Source organism: Cyanistes caeruleus, chromosome 3 (assembly GCF_971803275.1).
Source record: "Cyanistes caeruleus chromosome 3, bCyaCae1.hap1.1, whole genome shotgun sequence".
NCBI classification, from domain to species: Eukaryota; Metazoa; Chordata; class Aves; order Passeriformes; family Paridae; genus Cyanistes; species Cyanistes caeruleus.
In genome coordinates this window covers 68768622-68791472 of record NC_141703.1, presented here as the reverse complement: position 1 = coordinate 68791472, position 22851 = coordinate 68768622, and the positions used below count along the sequence as shown (strand labels likewise).

Genomic DNA, 22851 nt, shown 5'->3' with positions numbered 1-22851 from the left:
CCGGGCAGCTATCCATCCGTCCCTCTAGCGCTAGGTTTGGTGCAGGTTCTCGGGTACTCCCTGCCCGGAGTCAGGCCGGGCGCAGGGAGACAGCGCTTTGCGGAGCGGTACCCTTGGATAAGCTCTTCCGAACAGCGTGTATTGAGTGTCGGCTCTTGGAAGTTTTAAATGCTCCAGCTAAAATACAATGTGAAAGTGACCAACAAATCTATAAATATATATATATATATATATATATATATATAAATTGCGATTCACCTCATCATGAGAAATAATTTCTTTATGTTGAGGGTGGCAGAGCATTGGAGCAGGCTGCCCAGAGAGATTATGGAGTCCCCCTGTCTGGAAACATTCAAACCCCACCTGGACGGGTTTCTCTGTAACCTGCTCTAGATGATCCTGCCTTGGCAGGGGAGGTTGAACTAGATGATCCCCAGATCCCTTCTAACCTTAATCCTTAATGTTGCTATGATTCTGTGATAGATGCCTACGTTATTTACTACTGTGAGCGGAAATTGTTTCACAGTTTTTTTCTGAGATATTCCAGCCCTTATGTGCAGCCACTTTTCAAATGGTTAGAGTTCAGATAGCCTGTATGTCATGCTGAGCTGCGCTGCTGGTGCTGGTTGGTTGTGCATGCTTCTGATGTGCAGGCTGATAGTTAGATGGAGCTGGTAGTAAACTGATTTTAATAGCCATTTGTTTTGTAGGTGAAGCAGCATTTGGCAGGCTAGGAAAACATGCTCCTTCAGAAAAGCCGTGCCTCTTTACATGAGTATATTAAGCTTGGCTGCATTATTGATTTTTGACACAAACCTAGCATTTATTTACATTAAGTGCTTTAGCTACTAAATGGTCACAACCATATTTTTCTCTGAAATTAAGATGCAACCATGCTGAACATCCTGTATGTAGGTTTTTAGTGCTTGATAAATCTTTCAGGATCCTGCAATTGTTATTTTGCCAGGTGTGGTGAGCTTGTGCCGCTGAGTCTTATCTCTGCAGTTGGTAGCTTCTCAGTGTCTTATATTAACACAACACTGTCTCCCCTTTTGGGAGGAGCCTTTAATATAGCACTGCATAATGCTTTCTATTAAAACTCCTCCAGATTCTCTTTTGCCTTTTTTTTTTTTTTTTTCCTTTTTTTCTTTTTTTTAACTAGTTAACTAATTAAACAGGAATATGGTGGAGTGATTTAGCAGCAATAATTCAATCTTTGTTAATTTTTCTTTTGGATGGAGTTGAGTATGAAACACTTTTTCCCTATGTGAAAGAAACTGGTTAGGGGATCAGACTCGGGGAGAGGATGCATAATTTAGTTTGCAGCTAAAAACTCCTTTGTGAAGGATGCTTTTTCTTCTGAGAAACAGTTAAAAAAAAAAATTGCCCATGCCCTGAATCGAAGGCAAGAACTTTCAGAATTTGTGTGTACTTGGGGGTTGATGCTGCTGAGCAGTTTGATTATTTGAAACACTTGCTTCTATTGAATGTGCTTGCTGCAGTTGTACCCAGTTGAGGAGTGAGAGCACCAAGAATGGAGAAGCCCACTACGATGCTGTCAGTGTTTGTCTCCTGGGAAGGCCACATTGCTTGTTGTAGGGGGCAAAAGCTTCGACTGGTAGAAGATCTTGAAGAACACTAGCCAGGAAAAAGAGCCCAGAAAAGAAGGACAGGGAAATTTAAGGTGAAAAGCCAGGAAATGGGCCTAGTCTCACTTCTAAATTTCTTTGCTTTGGGATGCATTTGTGAAAAAAATAAAGAAAGTAATTCTTCAAAATCTGAAATTGATATGTATAGGTACTGATAAGCTGATATCTAAATTTCTTACCTTGCTGATGTCCTGTGGTATTAACAGTATGATTTCTAAGTGGATGGAATGAAAGTTTTATTTCTGTGGGTGTAGGAAGTAAGACAAAGTCTTATTAAAAAAGTTCTGAGGTTAAGAATATGAAATTGGGTATTGCCAAAAATTACCTGCCTGTACAGTCACTGCTGTCTAATTCAGAAGTATTTGGTAGTCTTAATGTGACTGTGGATGCCACCTTCTCTTGCTCCTTCCTCACTGGACACCAGCCTCATTCAGTACACAGAGCAGATAATGCTCATTGACTAATTAACTGGGTAGTCCTATTTATTGTTAAAAGTGGGTCAGTGCCTCATTCTAACATGCGTGTTACTCTAATCCTGCTTTGAGTACAGGATTATTAATTTACTTATAGGTTTTTCTGTGGTAATCACAAGGACTCCCCAAATACCAACTTATTTTTACCACATGGGTGGTAGGAATGTTGAGTGATGAGGAGATGGTGAACAGTGAAAATGCAAGAAAGATTCCAGTGTGGAAGTATTTTACTATTAGAATAAGAAGAGGAATGAGCAGCTGACATCCTCAGAGCTAACCAGGAGTTTCTCAGGTGATGTGTTGTTAATCTATTCTGTGCCCATAGATGTGCTGAGTGCTAACATCTGACAGAATTCCAGAATTGATCAGATAATCTTGGAAGAAAACTCTATTTGAGATTGTTAAATACAAAAAATTTACCATCTCTGGATCAGATTCGTGTTTCCCTACGTATGTATGGCTGAAAGCCTGCTGGGAAATCCTCCTTTATCCTTGCCTCATACGTATGCTTTTTTCCACATATCTACTGCAGTCTAATGTCAAGAGATGAGGAAGTGGGCTTAATGGTATGGATTTCTGTTTGTGAGGAGCAAGACTGACCATGCCCATGAGTTCTACCCACTCTCAGAAGGTAGCATTGCAGCTCACTGCCCCGAGACTATTTGACATGGAGCAGGCATTCAAAGCACCATTCCTGCTTCTTCCACCAGAGCTGGGTGCTCAGCCTTCTGCATGCTTCACCTTCCAAGAGTAAGGTGGCCAGCTGACTGCATACAGAGTAGGAAATGTAGTTGATATTGCTTATCTAAAATTTTATTTAAAAAAAATTAATCCTTTTTACTTAGAAACTCTGTGACAAAATAAGGGGGAAAGCAAAATAATGCATTTTCTCCAAATTTGGTAGCTGCTTAAATTTGCACATGGTGCTTTTCTAATACATGTATGTCCCATATGTCAGAAGGCTACAGAGGGAACAGAGGTGGGGAAATGACTAGTACCTGCTGTTCAGGGGGAAATAGATGATTGATTAACAGGATTTAAAGGAGTAGCCAATGGAAGGATGGGCAGAGAGCACAGCAGCATGAAGAATTTCTCTTCTTCTATGTGCCTTCTGTTCTATGTGGCACTTTGCAGCTCCTGTAAGCAGCAGACCAGCAACCTGCTTTGCTGCATGCTGCGTGCTCGTTCCTGGGCCACCATCCCTTCTCAGTGCGGCCTGAGGAAGGTCTAGAGGAAAGCATTGTGGTATTAAAATGTATCATGCTTTTACATGAATCAGACAAGTTAAAGTTGCATGGACAACTGCCATTGTATTTGTTAGCTTTCAGGTAGTTGAATAGGAGTAATACTCTTTTGCATGTAGACCTCATACTGTATATTGACAGATACAAGCTGAAGTATTGCTCCAAACGTTTGCTAATTTCTGCCCCACTTTTTGCTCTGAAGTTCATAATACATAGTACTCACCCTTTCTTCTGGCTTCTGATTCCTATAAAACACTGGGGTGCTGGGCTGAGGAGTTCCAAGTGTGCTCTGAGCCCAGTGCTGGCTGTGGAGCTGCCTGTGAGGAGCTGGCCATGGGGGCAGTGCTGCTGCTGCATAAGTTTCCAGTGCCAGAGCCTAGCCCACCCTCTCACTGTAACATGTTTGCATCTGGTACTCTGCTAGAAAGCCTTTTGCAAAACCCTCCTAGGAAATCTGTAGTTGGAAAACAGGCCTGTGTTTCTGCAAGGTGGCATTTTTCTATGGCTGCTGAGAATAGCCCATTTGTGAATAGATTTTATTGCCAGCCTGCGAGAAGGTGGAAAGGGACATCAAGACTTGGCATGTGTTGGGTTGGCCTAATAAAAGCATTATGTTTGTTTTCACAGCCCTAATAAAAGCATTATTTCTGTTTTCACAGCCAACCACCTAGTGTCTAGTCAGGGCAGTAGTGGCCACTGCTGTAGCAATTCCATATGCAATTGCTTTGTGGTTAGTTTAGTGAGCATTACAGCTTAGGTTCTGTTAAATCCCTAAATGCACTAGGCTTGGAGTGGAAAGACAGACATTTGTGAATTTTCTGCTTTTTACAGGATGTTTGATTCTTTACCAGTACATTCCTTTTTAAACAAGGTGAAGCAGCTAATACAGAAAAAATGGAAATATAGCTATTCATCAAAACAGATACTAAAGGTAATCTGCTGGATTACACTTTTTAATGCAGTGAAACTGGTCATGGTTATTCTAAAAGTGGATTTTTATCTTTGGTAGCATTTCAGTATTTACAGGTTGAAGTGTTTAGAAGCAGTTGTATGAAACTTTTAAGTACAAGTATAGTTGCAGTATGCCACATACTCTTCACTTTTCCTGGGGTTTGTTTCTTCTCCACTTCTGTGGAGAAAATACGTATTATAGTAAAGGTGTATGGTTGAGAATTCTTTTTCCAAACACGTTTGTACTTTGTGTACTAGTTGTGTACTTCAGTTGAGTTGTTTTTCTTTCAGAGGTATCTCCCCTTTTAATTTTCTTTATGCCTTTTCCAGGAGTTGACGGATCATAAAATTTTCGTCTTGTTTTGCTCTGAATATTTTTAAGAAATGGGAAAACAATTCTTAGCATTTGGAGACTGATACAATTGTGGATTGAAGAGTAAAACTAATAACCCGTCAGATGCATGAGAGGAAATGAAAATTACTGAGTTCACTTAATCACTTTTTGTCTCGTATGTCAGCTCCAGAAATCAGGCAGTTAGACATGGGTTTTCTTTTTGTTTTTATGTGTTTCATGTGGAAATAACAGAATCACAGACTATTCTGAGTTGGAAGGGACCCACAAGGATCATTGAGTCCAACTGTTAAATAAATGGCCTGTGAGAGTAAAATGATTCAGGGGAGCTAAGGAAAAGGAAAGAGAAGGAAAGTATTCTCAATCTGCAAAGTTACGTGGAATTTTGAGGGCAGCGTAACTTAAAATTACACTATTAATTTGCTTTGATTTTATCTGTTTATATACCTTGTGGGTTTTTTCTTATTGTACTGGAAATCATTCAGAGTCCCAGTATTTCACAAGAATTGTGGGTATCTGAAGAGTATTGGTAATTACTTGTTTCTGGTAGAACCCACCCTGTGCTGGGTACTGAAGAATAGTGTAGCAGTATTACACTTGTCATTGTTTTCCTGCTTTAAAGACAAACATAAAAAGGAATGTGAGTTTGGGGATAGTTAGATGAGCAAACTCTCTGCTATATCTTAGTAATCGGTAGCTTGTGTTTCAAGATTGACAACATCCCTATTTAATTTCTATCTAGCAGGTATTAGAAACTGATTTTTTTTAGGTACTGCTGTAGGAGTGATTTGAATGTCCAGAAAATAGTGACTCTGAGGATTAGCTCAGAAAGGTTTCCATGTATAGGGAACCAGCTAGAAGCAAATTTAGATTGCTGCAAGAAAAGTGAACAAATGGTAGGTGAGGCTAGGGTGATAGACACAATCATTTCTGTAGATCCTCCAAAGCAGAAAAAATAATCTTGGTTGTGAGGGAGCTGATGAAAAGGGGTCAGTGCAGGGATTTAGATAGTAAGCTGATGTTTTCTGATTTGTTGCTTTCTAGTAAAGATGTAATGCTTTACGCCACTAGAAGAATGGTGTGGTGAATCACTGTGTATGGGCATGAGCTGAAATTGATCACTCTTTTGTGTGTTTGTAGGCTTTATGAGTCTTTGAGTAGTTAAAAAAGTTCCAGTTATGTGGTTGCCTTGTTTGATCCTCTGAGATGTTTTGTGCTTAGAACTTGTATTTTTCAATTTGCTTTTAAACAGCCTTTTACCCCTGACCTTTTTTAAATTTCAGAATAGATTTAGAAACAAAGCACAGACATATAAAAATGAGATCAGAGACTCACATTACACAAGTTGTTGTCAAGTTGGTCATATAATGTGTGATTCTTGTAGTTTATGGATAGAGTCAACATCAACTGGTCTACTGCTGAGGCAAATGGCAGGAAGACTTTTCCTTTCTTTTCTGCATTCTCCCCAGCTGCTATGAAAAATATCCTTATGTTCTCTTCAGGTTATCTGTGCCTGCTTCATGCAATTATTTTTAAAAAAGTTGAGTTTAAGTTGGAGTCTATTAAAACAAAACTTAAATGTTTGAAAAAAATTGATGAAATTTATTGAATTGTTCAATGCAATATTTTAGGTATAATAAAAGATCTTGGAGAGGGTTAGCTCTGAAAGCTATGGTGTTAAGTAATTGTATCACTTTAAATTGCTGTTTCTGATAACAGAATAGTTCTGATTACTCTTGAGAAAGTATAAACTTTAATTTGTATTATCACTATGCTTTTGGACTTGGTCCATGACAAGGAGTCCAGCTGCTCTGGACCCTGTAACAAGACTTTTACAGACCAGAAGGATGGCACCTATGCTGTTTTTCTGTCTTCATCAGATACTTCTATGATATGTGCAGTATATATTAAAAAAAAAAAAAAAAAAAGACAACCCAGCCATTTAATATTATGGTAAAGATAGCTGTTTTCATTTGCTTGCCTGTGAATATCTCTTTGCGTAGTGGGAGTGTTTGTAAATAAGATGGCATTTCCCAAACTGTTTTGCCTCCTATCTGCCTTTCAGCCAATTTGGTTCATTTGTGCTGTCTGCCCTCCAACTGCATTCTGTCACAGTGTCCTAACCCAGGCGTGTGCTTTTATTTTTGCCTCTCATGCCTGGAAGCGTCGTTCATTTTCTTTGTCTGGTGCCTGTATTTCAGAGATTCCTAGACTGTGTTTCAAAAACATTGCATTAAATGAGAGAGGCATAAAAACAGCGGAGAATTCAATTTCCCTAACAAGTTCCAAGTAAGAGCATTGTAGAGAAAATGACACTGAGGTGTACAAGTAAGCACCACCGGCACAGGATTTCCTGGTGTGCGGAAATGTAAATGTCAGTACGAAAAGGAAAACAAGTTTAAGCTCCTCTGACACCTTGGTGGTTCTAGGTGACTAAAATGACACAAATCTTAAATGACTTGCTTAGATGAGCTTTGTATAAATGTTTTATTTTTTTTTCTCAATATTAGGATAGCTATCTATATCTGTAAATTTTTTTGGAGATATGGACCTGTAATTTTTACTGCTTTATATCTAGCTGACATAGCACCTTGTCCTTAGGATGTACATGTAGGCGGTGAACCTATGATTCAGTTTACCAACATGTGAAAAGTGCAGCTGCAGTGCTGAGAGTTTAAATCAAGATTATATATAAACTTTTTACCCAGCCTAAAAATAACTGTATATTTAGCAAAAGAGTACTAATAGCAAAATGAATGTTCTATTATCTTGCCAGACATCTTTAAAATGTTGTTTTGAAATTTGTCAGCTAAACCTGTTGTGGCCTTGCTTTAGCCCATTCATCTGGGGAGTAATACATCACATTATTGGAAAGGATCCTTTTTTATATTAGGAACAATATCTGAGATCATCAGTGCTGATACCAGGTTCATAAAAAAAGTAATCTAGGATAATGCAGTATTTGTTTACTGGTTAGTGAAATCACAGAATGAAAATATCAGAAAATCTTTTCAGATAATATTTGCATTCTGATAGTGCCGGTGTTAGACAAGACAAGCTTTAAACTACAGCTCACTGAAACCGACCCCTTCAGTTGAAGCGTATGTGCTGAGTTCATGGCAGTACTACTCATGTGATGAGATACTTTGTATCTGAAAAATGTCATTGTAATGAGTAAGGCAAAAGTAACTATCTTTCTTTTTTTTTTTTTTTTCTCTTTGGTGTCTGCATCTGGCGGGAAGCCTACTTTCTGCTAAAATTCTGTGGGAGACGAATTATATAAGAAGATATTTATTTTTAATTGCAGTTGTCACATTAGGCTGCAGTGTTACTCACCAAGCGAGAAATGTATTAGATAATATGTGTATAAAAAGTAGAAAACTTTGTCTTAATTTCTCAAGATCTTCTATTTAATTTCTTTCCAGAATTGCCAGGATGTACCTTCTGTCTTGAATATTGATGGAATATAGAAATTTGTTCTATTTTTGCACAGGTGCTTACATAATGTGTTAGCATTTTTTTTCCCTCTGGATTTTTTGTTGTTTGCTCGCACATCCGTCTTTATTCAGACCTGCCTGGTCAGCCTTTCTGCTTTTACAAGGGAGTTGTTGCTTCTCTCCAAGGAAGAGCCTGTTGAAAATATGTACAGCTTCGATGCATGGATAGTGCTGCTGCACAAGAGAAAGGCTTATTCCTTTAAAAAAAAACCAGCTAATTCAAGGTTTTCCTAAAATTGCCTAAACTTACGTAAAGTTGTAACCAATGTTTTAAAAGAGAAAAGGTAGACATCAGAAGTTCATTGGTATTTTAATAGCATGGTGTATGGGATATTTTAGTGTTTGATGGCAATTGTTCTATAGGAAAGATTTGGATGGATAAATCAAATGCAGGGACTGATGTGAATTAGTAAACACATAAGAATAAGAACTCTGAGGACTAAGTTGCTTTTTTTTTCCAGCCTAGGCTTCCACTTTTTTAATACTGCACTGCTTGTGTGGTAAGGTGTGCCCACTTCTGCAGGCCTTTTATGGGTTGCTTATGATAAATAATTTTTCTAAACTACTGTGGTCTTGAAGAAGTGAGAATTTCTGATTTGCTAAATGTTTGGCAGAAGGAAGAGGAGGTTTTCTACTTCTCATAGGGAAGGCCAGGTGACAAATACAGTAAAAATGCTTTGGCTGTTCAGGTGTTTCCTGGGCTATCAGCAGTGTACAAGCTAAGTGTTGCTTTGAACACAAATGGAGTATGTATTGAACACTTATTTTTTTCACTCTGTAAGTAATGCAAGAATTACTTATTTCATCTTTTCTACAGGCTTAATTTTCTTGCTAATTACTACAGGGAAGTCAGTTTAAGGAAGCTAGTATTGGATTTTCTTATGAAGGCTATAGTTATACTTGCCATTTCCAGAGCATTCTGTTCTAAACCTGAGCTACTGCCAAGAAAACTGCCCTCTGCTCCAATGAGTGTACTTTTGATGGGTTTCTTTTGATTGTTCCTGTGGAATATGCTTTCTTGTCCTCTGGGTCCCTCTGCTAGCAGTATGTTTCTAGACTGCTTGGAAGAGGACAATAAAAATCCTTGGCATTGAAAACAATTTTGAAATTGCTGTGGTACCAGTGGAACTGAACTCTGTGGAGGTGGGTCAGCGCTGTAGTATAGCAATTTGTTGGGGTGGCACAGGGAGGCTGATTGGTATGGCCAAACCATAGCACTTCAGTACAGAGATGTTCTTCCTGCAGCTAGATAAAATAAAATGTTCTGGAGTAGCTTCTGCTGTTTGAAGTGCCCAGTTAGATATCATTGTGCCAGTAGCCTAAATTGTAGCTTTGAGCAGCTTCAAGTGTCTTGGATTGGCTTGCATAGCAAATACCACCAGTAGCAAGGCTGCAGTGTCAAAGATCCCAGCACCGTTCTCAGCCTTGCTTAGCTCTGGGGTTGCTGCCCAAAGCCTGCTCCTGCCTGCAGCTTGACCTGCCCGGCACTGAGGGTGTTTCACCCAAAGCAGGAGCAGAACACCTGGTGCTGTGTCTGTGCCCTGGCAAGGTTACTGTCAAGGTACAAGGTTCAAGTGCTTGGTTTGGATAGTGGGTGACTGAGCTGTACCACCTGTCTGGATTTACTGCTGGCCAGCTCTGAGGTTTCTCAGTGTGGGAAAACTTTTAGGTTTTCATTTGCTTCTTCCCAGTTAGAAGGATTTTGTGCATTAAGTGTATTTGTTCAAGGGAGAAATGGAGGTACCTGAATTCTCATGATGACTTGAAGCAGGAAGAATAGCTTTTTTCTTAATTCTTCAAAAGAGCCTGAAAAATCTGTAAAGCTGATGGTGTCATCTGAGGTAGTATCTTGCTAGTTTGTTAGAAATCAGATTCTATAATTTCTGGCAAAGGCATAAGATGAAGTATGAGATATACTGCTGGAATTTTATAGTGTAGCTTGAAATGACGGCTACTCCTGGAAATAAAACAGTTTTTCCTGGTCAGTCAAGGTGTAGCATAAAATCTTCAGGAATTTTTGATAACAGCTGAAGTAGAGGCGGGGGAAGCTATATTAGAAATGTATTTTTAGAATAAATAAAAACCTTGAATAATTTATGTACAAGCTGGATTGAGACTGCTTACAATTAGACATGGATTTGCTATCTTTTTTGTTTTCTTGTATGAATGAGTCCTAGTATTTTGTGTGGTGCAAGAAAACCTGGTGTAAGATGCTAATGTTCATGTTGTAAGTTGGGCACTGACTGTAGCAGGAAGGATGAGACAGTAATTGACATTACTGCAGACATTACTATTTTCCATACTGCAGTAGTTAAACTATAAAATACTTTCCCTGGACTTCTGAATGTGATGTTCCTAAATGAAGTCATTTAAAAGACAAATCCAGAAAGTTTTGTCATTTTTAGGAGTGTAGCAAGAGGTCTTCTGAGCTTTCTATGTGGCTGCTTACTTAAAATCATGAAGGAGGAGCTAGAGCACGGACAGTGGAGGAGTTTTATTTTCCTATTCTCTTAGCTAACTTTTAAAATTCTTGTAAAAAGAAGTAGCAATTCATTAATAATTAGCATCTTTAAAGTTTCTTAGGTGTTTCCTTCAAACCTACAGAATATAAAAATAATGTTCTAGCTTTGATAGCAAAAGTTCAAGAATCTTTTTCCCTTGCAAAACTGATGCTTATTGCCACTTTGGTATTCCATTTATTTAGTGTCTCACATACAGTTCTCCGTTTGAACTGGTGTTGGTGTTGCCCTCAGTGGGCTGATTCATGCAGCTCCAGTCTCAGGGGAGTGCAGCTGGGCAGTGTTTCCGTCTGTCTGTGGTGTGTGTGCTACTCGTCATCCTCTTTCAGCCTTTCCTGTGGTTACATATGAGTGTACTTCTTTTGCTGTTTCCTGTGCTTAACACATGGAAATGGCTCACCAGGTTATGCAGTCTGTTTTGGACGGAAAATTCCTGTTCTGATGAAAATTGAGGGTTTGTAATATGCATTCCTTTAGCTGTGCCACTAAGTTGCATTTTATTTCCTTTGAGGATTAGGATCAGGAAGTTGTTTCCGGGTGTCACCACCTGGCTTCGAGTCCTCCCAGAAGTTCAAGTTGGATAGTTTGGTACAGGATGTTCCTCTGAGTTGGATGTGTGCCTTCCTACCTTGAAGCTACCCATTACTCATGCCTGTTGGCTTGCAGTGGCCTGGCCATACTGATTAGTGTCTTTATAATTTACTGTGGGTGCTTTTACAGAAGGTTGATTTGAACTGCAGCTTGCATACCATTGTTAATGCTATTTTTTTTTTCTCCAGTCAAAGTAATATCTGCTCGAGAGTTTTGTGTTAATTATGACAGCTTCCTGTTGTTCTTTGTGGTTTTTTAGTATTGAATTAATTTATTTGTGGTTAAAGTCTTGTATGTTGGGGCCCTTGTTTCTAGGCGGGATGAATTTCTTCTTGCATCCTTCATACTTGTTTTCAATCTAAAGGATTTTTTTGGCTACATTTCAGGAAATTATTGCCACTTTACAAAGAATGAGATGATGAAAATTGTCTTAAACTCTTAAGGAAGCATTTAAAGAGTGCTTTCTGTGAAAGGGTTCGAGATATTTTTAAGTGTGCATTTTCTGTCTGTTACCCTTTAAAAGAATCAGTGCATCCAGTTCGAAACTCTACTTAACACATATATTTCCAAGCAGGGCATGCAAGAATATGGGTCTTCACAAAATAAGCTTGCCTTTTAGGTTTTTTAATTGATTTATTTTCTTTTTGATGTCATTATCGTCCTCATTATTCTTGTTTCTAAAGTTCAGCCTCATTGCTTCTTTCTGCATTTGTGCTGTAACTTCATGCTACAAATGATCTCATTTAGTAACTTCTATCATTTACTTCCTTTTTCATTGTGTATACTGTTAAATTTTTGGTTGTTTTGCTGAGAAGAGAGCAGTACCATATTCTAGTTCCCTGCCAAAAAAAAATAAATATATATATATTTATATAAAATAGATACTAGTGAATAAACCCATGGTTAAGGAAACTTAGTCTGAAGCATTTTTCTCTTTTCCTTTCAGTTCCTGGAATGGATGGTGGTGGGTTAGCTGACGCTAATCTAACGGATTCATACTTTAGCACCAGCTTCATTGGCGTCAATGGATTTGGAAGTCCTGCTGAAACGAAGTATCCCATGATGCAGGTAATAGGCTGATTTGTATGTTTCATTAGTTCCATCTGGTGTTAAGCCAAAAAGGGAAAACTTCTCAAGAGGCAGGATAAAAATGTATCATCTTGTATAATAGACAGAGTATACACTCATTCTAATCTTGCAAATGGAAATGAAACAGTATCCTTGCTTTAAAATTAATCTGTTTTTATTTTCACTTACCTGAGCTGTTGTGCTAAGCTTTGCTGCTTACACTAACTCTGTGTTAGGTTTCTTTTCCAAATGTTACTTTCTAGATTTCTTTTTAGGCACATAGCTTTTGATATCCTTTTGCTAAATATATAAAAATCAAGTTTTAAAACTTTTCTTAGATCAAAAGTTGCTGAAGGAAAATGTGAACTGTCAATCCTGAAATTACTAGGCAAAATTTTCAGAATTTGTCAACTCAGACTCTAGTGGTGGTATGTTGCATTCATATTTAAATCTTCTGAAATGTTTCCTTGTATTTATTATGTTCTCTAGAGGTTGGCATAGGAACTTCCATGAGGTGGAATTTATTGTGTAGGTAGTATTATGCAAAATTTGCAACAAAAGTCTGTTGTATTTAAAACCTAAATGAGCATCTACTGAATTAACACATGAAGTACTGTAATAACTCCCTCACAGTGTTACATTTTAAAAGAAGCTCAGTCTGTCCCTGAAAGAAGATGGTCTGTCCTACACTAAACAAAGCAACTTCTGGTAAATGAGAGAGAGCACAATTCAAACAGTTCACACTGAGTCCTGACAACAACTCTCTTCTTTTATATCGAGGAAACTCTCCTTATGAGGTTACTTTGATCTCAATTGTGGCTGTATTATGGATTGAAAAATAACTCAGCAAAAGGTGGGAATTAATTAGGTGTGTTCTTTTTTTCTTTTGTTTGGTTGTTTTTTTGTTTTTTTTCTTTACTGCATGTTTTCAAGAAGGCTGGATTTTCTTATTCGATAGTGTTGCAGAAGTATGGAAATGTTTTCTTGACAGTTATGCATGATTTAAAAATAAAAGTTTTAAACTCTGATCACAAAGTGTAGTATTGAAGCTGGCAGTTACAAATTTTTGTATGACTGAGGTCCTATGATTTTAACACAAAGTCATTATGCATTGTATCCTTAAACTGTGTTCTGCAGAAACACTGGTGTCTTTCTAAATGCCAATTTTTAATTATAACTGTTTCTTATATAAAGACAGACAATAAGGCATGCATCTAACATGAATGCTCATAGGATTTTTAAATACTCTAGTAAAGCTTCAGATTACAGTTAAGGCATTTTTGTTTCTCTTTGAGAAGAAATCAGTGTGCCTCTTGCCCATTGGAGGATGAGGAAAATTACTTCAGAGGAAGGGTTTTATTAGTGTTGAGAATGTGTTTAGAGGCATCCAACTACAGTTTGAAAAGCATTTCTGTATTGATTTTTTTCCATTTGAATCCTGTAATTTTTCTTGTTTGTATAGGTAAAGCTGGTAATGCTGTTTTGATTGTGTGTCAGCTTCTAGGTTAAGTCCATACTGACAAAGTTTAGCCACTTGGAATAAGATTTTCTGTGTCATTCAGCCTTTTGGAGAACAAGGCAAGGGAGAAATTTTACTGGGTTTGACTTTAAATAATACTAGTCCTTTATGGTTTGGAATAGAATCTTTGAATCTGAGAGGTTGGTTATTGTCAAGGGTATATGTCAAGGATATATGTCTTGTTTGCTTTCTCTGAAAATTTACACAGATTTTGTCATTTGATTGAACCCTTGCAGAGCTGGTTTATATGGACCCACTGGAGACTTCCTAGATGTCAAATAATTTCTCAGAGATGTAATCTGCACTGCCATGTTCAAGCTTGAGTACATTTTTTCAGTTGCAGCTCTGGCATAATCTAGGCCTTGCCTGAACTCAGAGCAGGAACGCTGATCAACTTCATTTCCCTCTTTCCTTCCTTTCCACTTCAGACTGAAGCAGCATGGAAGTGCATCTATATTTAATGAAAGAGAGCTGTATCTGTGTTAATTGGAGCAGAGGGGTTGGTAAGGGAAAAGAAGCGCTGTGGGTTAGTGAAGCTGAGCTGAAGATAAGTAAAGAAGAAACCAGGAAAGATTGAACAAAGTGGCTGAAGCAGAGAGGAGAACTTGATGGGACACTCACAGAATTGGGACTGGAATGGTACAAACGCAATACACAGAAACTGGAAACAAGTTTTAATAATGTAAAGGTGGGACAAAGTAGGGTGGAGAGAACAAATCTACATTCCTGTTTCTCTCCAGGTTCTTGAATCAAACTAAAGATACTAAAAATTTAGTGTTCTGCCATCAGTGAAACATCAGATGTCTTCTGTAAATTATTTAATTAACTTTCAGTTTTGCTTTTGCAGATGGAAACATCAGTTCCATCTGAGTTACTTTGTCATCTCTGGTGAATCTGTGTAGCTCACAAATAGATGCATCAGTGATGCAATATGAGGCAAGCTCTTCAGCTTGTTTTTTAAAACTGAGAAATTGCATAAACATGCAAATGAAAACACTGATAGAAAGAAAGCAGTAAGATGCAGCAAGATGTTAGGAAATGGTAAGTTTAGGTTTCCAGTGTAGCCGTGAGGTTATATTTAGAGTTGTATTTTTCATAATGTTGTGTAATTTTTTTTTCAGTGGGAAAATTATTAGTAGGACTTGCTCAGAACACAAGATGTGTGGCATATCCATGTGTATTGAGCATCCATTTGGTATTTGATTAAATGTTCATCATATGGTTCTGTGCTTTGTTCCTGCATGTTGTTTGCATCCTTCTGAAGACTCTCAGTTGTTAGTGTGCTTTTGGGTGCCATTACAATTATTCCATCAAACTTTGTGCAGTGCTTTCCATATGAAACAAACAAGTAGTCTATATTTTATAGATGTACGGGATGGAAAAGGATGGCAATTTAACAAACAATGCCACAGCAGTGCTGACAAACAAGGGACCTGAGTTTTTGAAACTAATCCTAAAGCTGGAAGCTGAAGAATGGAATTAATGGCCACCAGTAAAATACTTAGTTCAAATTGCTTAATTGGCCTCGCTCTGGCAAAGATAGTAAAAAAGTCAGTCTCATCAGGGTATTGCTCATTTGTTACCATGAAATAATCTTTCTGTTGTCCTTGTTTTATTCACTGCATATCTCTCAACATAATTGTCAGGTATTCGATTGATGAGTTGTCTTGACTATTCCTGTCTAATCTCCAGAATGTGTTTGTCATTTGCAGCACATGAAACAGAGGTTTGTTGAAAATAATATGTGGTTGTATATGTTTGGGTTATCATAATGCATATATAATGGAACCAGACTGCATCAAGCAACGTGATATCAAAGTTTGCAATTACCAGATTTTTGTGTGCAGTGCCTGATCTCTAAGACTCAGTGTTAAGTAAGCAGTAAAAGGAAGGAAAATAGTTTATATCATGATGAATTGGGAGTGGATGTACTGCGTTGACCATAAATAATGTAGATGAATCATGAAAAATGATGAATGTCAACATTTCTGTAGAATGACTATTTTTGATGTTCAGATTTCATTTATGTCTGTGTAAGAATATTTTATGAGATCTTGAGCATACCTTTGGGCTTAGATTAGTGGTGAAAATGTAGTTAATGGCAATATTTACTTTGTAGTGGGGAAAACATAGTAAAAGTTCTTGGTACAGTTCAGAAGAGGCAGGATTTTTGAAGTGGCCAAGGCTGTAGTTCATCCTTTTTCTTCCTTTCTGAGAAATATCCCTTTGCCTCATCCTTCCACTTCTCTTACTTCAAAGGTCTTTGCTGTTGGCCAACCTTTCTTTGCCCCCCATCATCTTCCGTTGTTACTAACTTAATTTCCTGTTGACTAATAGTCTTCTGTTCTCATTGGTTTATGTTTTTTTAAGACTGTTTCTTTTCACGTGTCTCTTCTTCCCTGAAAATATGCATATGCTTTCATATACTATATTAATAGTTTTGTTTTCCATCTTATCAAAGTGCTTTTCTTCTGTTTTCCCTTTCTCTAAGTAATACTAACTGACTGTAGAGCGGGCCTGTGCAACACATGGCCCACAGGCTGCATGCTGTCCTCTAAGCTGTTCTTTTTCTTTTTAGCATAGGAGCAGCTGCCAAGAGACAGTCAGAGGTGTGGTTTGAGAAGCAGCTCGCTGCTTTTGGCTTTCCCAGCAGTGAAGAGGCAGGAGCTGGCTGGCTGGGATGCCTCTAATGCTTGGCTGTTTGCTCAGTTGATCTGTGTGTGCCACTTGGTTGGCTGGTGGTACTGTTCCTCTGGCATTAGTGCTGCCCTTTGACTAACTTGTGGCTTGACCAAAGATTCAGCTGGTGTGGAGAGAAGCTTTAATAATATTATGTTGAGCTGTTCAAAGGGTATTATAGCAGGATGAGGCAGAGAAGTATATTGATGCTAAAACTTTTTATGTTGTATTAGAATTGAGCTGCTTGGTTGTAAGAGCATAAAATGGTAGAAGGTGCCTTCATCCATGTTGCTTCACAGAAATCTGATTTTCTTTATTTGAATGGAATGAGATTTTTAACTACATGGATTCCATTGGACTGCAAGTTATGTAGAAGGGAAGAATCTTAAATTCTCAGAAAATCACCCTAATTGAAATAATAAGGGAATAAAAGTCTTTAGCATTAAAACTGGCAAGGCCAAGCAATGGAGAGCTGCTTTTGCTTGCTTTCATCATGCAAATGTTGGTGTACTAAGCATTCTCGAGTAGCCTGAGAAGTAACAACCGTGCTTACTTCAAAGCCTTGCAGCTGAATAAACACAAAGACGTTTGTTGCCATTGCTGCATCTGCCAGCAGTCGAGTAGTAAAAGTCTCCTTATAGCACAGAAGCTTGTAAATATCTTCAGTTTTTAACTGTTGAGAACTGAGTAGAACTACAGATGTGCTATTTTAAATATGAAATTATGCAGGTGTTTTCATAATGCTTTCTGAAGAAATCCAGTTGCTTTAGTTTCAGCAGTTGAGTCTGTCATTCTGTTGATGGTGCCACATGTGCTAATGTCAAAGACAGGTTTTGGATTGTTTAAAAAGAAAAGGAAAAGATATCACCCTGTGTAGGTCATAGAATCTGACAACTAAGCAATGTCACTGCCAAAGAAATCATTCTTAATCTTTTGCAGAATGACTGTTTGCACTCCAGTCAATATTATTCTAAAAATTGTAAAGAAGTATTCTGAAATACAGTTCCGTTAAAACAGTAGTAAGATGATGATGCTAGATTGTGACATACTGCAAAATATTTTGAGATGGTATGCTTAGCTCTGTGGAATGACCATGAGGAAAATCCTTACTTTCTCAGGGTTAGGTCAGGGAATATGGAAAGAAAAGGAATAAATATCATCTCTATATATTTTGGCGAAAAAAAAAATGGTGGAGAAAGAAAGAAAGGAAAAACAGTCACTTCAAGATAAATCTTATAAGCTATGTAAAACTAGATCTAATCATCTGCATTAAAGTTTTATTTGTGCTTTATCTTGATGAGAACTTTATAATATACACTTGAGGGAGATGAAAGTAAAGCAAACTTGCCTTAAGTGCAGCTGTAATTCTGGGGCTTGTTACTGAATATTGAAAGGTGGTGTGTTCCTTTTAGAAGGTGGGAATGTTTGTTGTTGTAACACTTCTCTTCATAGTATGCTGCACAGAGGAAGTGGACTGAGGCAAAGCATTGCTAAAAGGTTGAGGTTAATGATCCTTCCCTTCTGTCCACCAATGATGAGGTCACATCTGGAGTGCTGGGCTTCTCAGTATGTGAGAGATGGGGATATACTGAAGAGAGTCCAGTAAAGGGTCACAAAGAGGATGTGGGTACTGGAGCATCTCTCCTGTGAGGAAAAACTAAAACTGGAACAACTTTAAAATTCCTTCAAAGGGAGAGGGGCAAGGTGTATTCCAGCCATCATAGCTGAATTCTGAGTACTGTTTAAAGAGCCTCAGAGAATCACAGCAATAGGCAGGCAGAGAAAAGAAGTTTGTGGAACTGTTTTACTTGGTTATCACAAAGTTGTCTTTCTATATTAACTTCTATATGATAAAAACCCTGATGTAGTAAAACAGTCTGAAGTTCTCATATGTGTGTGCTTACCTTCCCTGTCAGGCTTAATCTTTAATTTTCTTCCCTGTTAATGGTTGCTTCTGTCTTTCTGGAGCTTTCATCCCTTGGGCTTGAGGTGCTTACAGTCTTCTTGAAATTGAGTTTGTATGAAAAATAGTTCAACATCATTAGAAGAGGTTGAGAAGTGTTATTTAAAATCAAAGCTGCCTTCTGGAAAACACAAGCAACAAACAGCACTTGTGTGTTCTTTGAATTATTTTTTTTTTTTCTTTCAAGACCTTTTTTGGTAAATGAATCAGATACATGAGTAGCCTTCATTAAGACTATAAATGCATTTGGGTGTGGTAGAAATCTTAATATTAAAACAGTTTAAAAAGCCTTTACTGATTACATGCAGGTCTTCTATGAATAATGCTAAGGTAAGAAGCTTGTGCATGTATAATCAAAATGATCAAAACTAAAAATTCATGAAGTGGTGGAGGTTTCTGACTATTCAAGGTACAGGCTACAAGCAGTTGTTAAGGCAAGAGCTGCCCAAGCTTTATTTTTTCAGAATCATGATGTGTGTAAGATATGTTTGTACCTTGAATGGGAACTTTGTAAAAGCACAGTTGATGCTCAGAGACTTGGGTTGCACTGTGTTTTCAGAATCCAGAACAATATGCTCTGTTGCAGTTCTTACAGTTGCTGAGAACTGTATGTTCTCAGTGATCCTGTCAGCACTGGTTTTCATTGTCTCAGGCTCCTGTTCAGATTGAAAGTCTGTTGGTTGAATGTTTAACTCCTGTACCTGAGGATGGTGAATATTGATGGAATAAAAGTATTTTGTTCCACGTTTAACCTATGTGCTTAACCAGCTTTGATACCAATGCAGTTCTCAATATATTTATTCCTGTTTCAACAAATCATTGTTTTTTTTATTTTATTGCATCAAAATTATTATTAAATCTGGTATTATAAGTGGACATTAATACTATTTTTATCTACCCCTGCACAAATCTTGCACAAATCTGAAGGGCTCCCTTTAGGAAATTTCTTCTTAAACCCCTTTGTTTTATGAGAATTGGTGTGGATGTCTCAAATGCAAAAAAAACCCATGCGTGACAAGGATACTCTTTAAATATTTGTGACAAACTATTCAACTTAATTTCATTGCTTAAGAAGCGAATATGGCATATGATTACTTGAGCTACTATAATCTAGAAATGATTTTGATGTATTTTTCTTATTTCGATGATTGTGAGCAATAGGATGAGTGTCCTTGAACTTGGGCAAAGTTTGTCAATTTGGTGTGGGTCTCTCAAAGCGTTACCTTGCTTTGTAAAAATAAGTCAACTTGTTTCACTAGACACATGCCTTTTGTGAATAGAATTGTTTATCACTTAAGCAGTTAATGACATCTATATTGTGTCAGGTCAGTATATTTAGGAGCAAGAGACAGGTGACATCAAAAAAAGAAAAGAGCACATAGCAAACAGCTTGCTTGAAGGTTTCTTTTTTGAGGAGCTGAAGATTTACATGCTGTTTACCTGTTGTAAGCATTCCATATAAAAGCCACTTTATACTATCTATTCTTTTAGATAAAAGTTTTAAAAGCAACAGCTCCTGGTGAAGTTTGTGGTACTCTGAAAACTGCAAGGAGACTTAAACTGTAGTAGGTTTACAGTTCTACTTCATATTGGATAGCGCTCCCGCTTCTCTGGGTTGTCCTCTGTTCTTACCAAAATTACTTCAGAATATTGATCTTCGTGGTCAACAATTAGATGAAATGGTATTGAAGTATAACATAGTAAGCTTTTTGCCCTTTGCCACCAACATTGAGACTGGCTATGGAGAAAAATAACTGTAAAGAGCAACTTCAGTGACCAGTTCTGAGTCAGTCTGTGTCTAGACTACTAAGTGTAACATGCCTGGAAACTTTCCTTGATGCTTAGGGCCAGCTGGCACGAAATGTCCTGTTTGTGCTGGTGTGTGCTCACCCACTAAAGCAGAGTCTGCATGCAAACTGTCGATTTGAAGAGTTCTCAAACATTTCCACTGCTGAATAGTGCCTGAAAATTGGCTGGGGAGACTCTGGGTTGATGTGGGCCAAAAGCATGCCAGGGAGTATTTTAACAAATTAGTGGTTGTCTCTCTCAGTGATGAAGAACACTTCCTGACCTTGCCTTCCTTTTCTCCTCTCACTTTTTCTTCCTGTTGGGAAGCTGGTGAAAGAAAATAATAAGCAGGAGTAAGAAGAGACACTTGAAAACTTCTCTATCAAAGAAGCAGTAGCTCTTAGAGCAGCACTGCCTCACTTCAGTCCAGTTTATTGCTAGCTGATACCTCTAGAGGAATGCAGGAGAAGCTAGTGGAGCCTAGGAGGAATGTTAAAAGGGTTTCAGATGTCCTGCTAACTTGGAAGAATCAGATGTTTTGTTGAAAGGTCTCAAAAGGTTCTTTTGTTTTTAAAAATAATCTATTAAATACTTAAGTATTTTTCATTGGAGAGGTTTCATGTTGTGGTGATAGTATATTAAAGGGAGGAGTTGTTTCAGGAGTGCAGTATGAATGACTGTTTTATGGAGATAAGTAATTGTCTTATCTAATGTTTTCACAACATGCAGGAAGAGATCCATAGGTTTGGTAGACCCTACTCATTTAGAAGAAATTTATGAAGATAATGTTTAATTTTAATATACAGTAATTTTTGGTTTGCATTTCTGTTGTGCAAAATACTTTATTTTACTAAACATTTTTGTCAATTGCAAGTCTGTTTGTTTAGTGTGTTTACTAAATGGGGAAGAAGCACAAGTTTCATAGTCTGACCTTAAAACTTTAGAAAGTTCATCCCCAATGCCCTGACTTAATCTCTTAAGGCTTTATTTTACATGTACAATGTCATCTTTTATTTTTACAGAGGATGACAAATAGCAGCAGCTCCCCTAGCCTTCTCAATGACAGTGCCAAGCAGTATGCAGGCCATGGTAAGTATGTTTAAAATAAATACATATAAAAGTATGCTTGAACATTTGAGAGATTCACTTTCGCAAAACTGAGGCTTAAGGGAGTGTTTCTTGTTCTCTGATTTTACAGAGATCCAGCAGAACTTTATTTTTTAACAGTAGTGTAATGAACTCGTAAGTTTTTAGCCTTCTCTTTGCTGTGGGGGAAAAACTAAAAAAAGTCACTATCAGTCTTGTTACCTGAAGTGAAATGTTAGGTTGGATAGCCACTGTAAAGTACTGATAGCTTAAGCATTTATGTTGCTTCACTGTAGTATCCCTTTTTATTATGCTTCTTGGATAAGTTATTGTGTGGGATTAGTGTACAAGTGTTTTCCATTAAAGTTAGGGTGTGTGGATTTTGTGAAATGTCACATAACTGATGATTTTTAATAGCTATTCAGTTTTGTCTTGCAAGCAGTACTTTGCCTCTCACAATTTTTTCCTTGCTATAGGAACATGTTTTATATACATGATTTTCAGCTGAAGGGAATGTCTTGATAGTGGAGGCCTACGTACTCACTAAATTATTGAGGAGGGTGTACTGAGCTTTGTAATGTGCTCTTCAGAATCACTGCAGATTATTTCAGCTGTAGCTGTTAAGTTCTTTCAAGGAGAGGGTACTGCTCCCTTATGGCAAAGATATACATTTAAAATAAATTTCGGCTTTGAAAATTGCTGTGTAAATTATTCTCTAGAACTCCATTTGCATGTCTGACCCTGCAGCTAGTCTCCTTACTAGGATTATACTTTTTAAAGCATGGTAGTAACTACTATAAAATGAGCTTGCTTGAAAGTCAAAATTTGTGGGTGTTTTCGTGTTTTTTCTATCTCATTTATTTCCACCAGGCTTTGAGATTAACTCTGCATCTTTTGTCCCACTGAATAATTAGCTATTCAAGGCAGTGGAGGTCTCCAGTTTTAAATGCAGTCAGAGTTTGACTGTGACAGGCCAAATAGTAATGGTGATGCATGTCAAGGAGAGAAACCAGACCAACTTTTAGAAACCATTTTAAATTTTGTCATATCTCAGATTCTTTCCTTTTTCTTTCTCCAGCTCTGCCAAGCAGTGCTTCACTTGTAGAATTGCTGTTTTAGGGAATATTTATCATTGAAGAAATGTAAGATAAATTCTGTGTTAAAAATTTAATGTTAAAGAAAGTGTTTAATGAAAACACCAACATTTACAGCTGGCAGTCATCTGCTAATTTGGCAGTTTTAGCCATGTAGTTTGGAGTTGCATCTGTGAATGTTATATAGTTTTTGATACTTCAACTCTGGAAAAGATGAATTGGAACAAAGAAAAAGCAATAAGAAGTTATTAATGAAATGTGAACTTCTGCTATCCTTGGTTCTGATTTAAATATGAAGTGCAGAACAGTGACAGGACAAGCAAAATCCACATCATTATTTGTGAGACCTGTTACACAGAAGGTTGCTAATTTCAGGTA

General features: G+C 37.6%; 1 protein-coding gene across 10 annotated transcripts in view; it reads left to right on the top strand.

Moving 5' to 3' along the window:
• PAN3 (poly(A) specific ribonuclease subunit PAN3) overlaps positions 1-22851 on the top strand; it is a 102252-nt gene that overhangs the window by 808 nt on the left and 78593 nt on the right. For 9 of the 10 annotated variants that reach the window (XR_015284716.1, XR_015284715.1, XM_086881687.1 and 6 more), the window contains exons 2-3: positions 12223-12344; positions 21316-21382. Coding sequence is in view for 8 of the 10 variants with exons in the window: in XM_086881687.1 (XP_086737813.1) it covers positions 12223-12344; positions 21316-21382 (189 nt within the window). In the remaining 2 variants the exon portion in view is untranslated. Of the gene's footprint in view, positions 1-1502; positions 1685-12222; positions 12345-21315; positions 21383-22851 lie in introns of those variants that run through there. The other variant, XM_086881693.1, reaches the window with a different exon arrangement.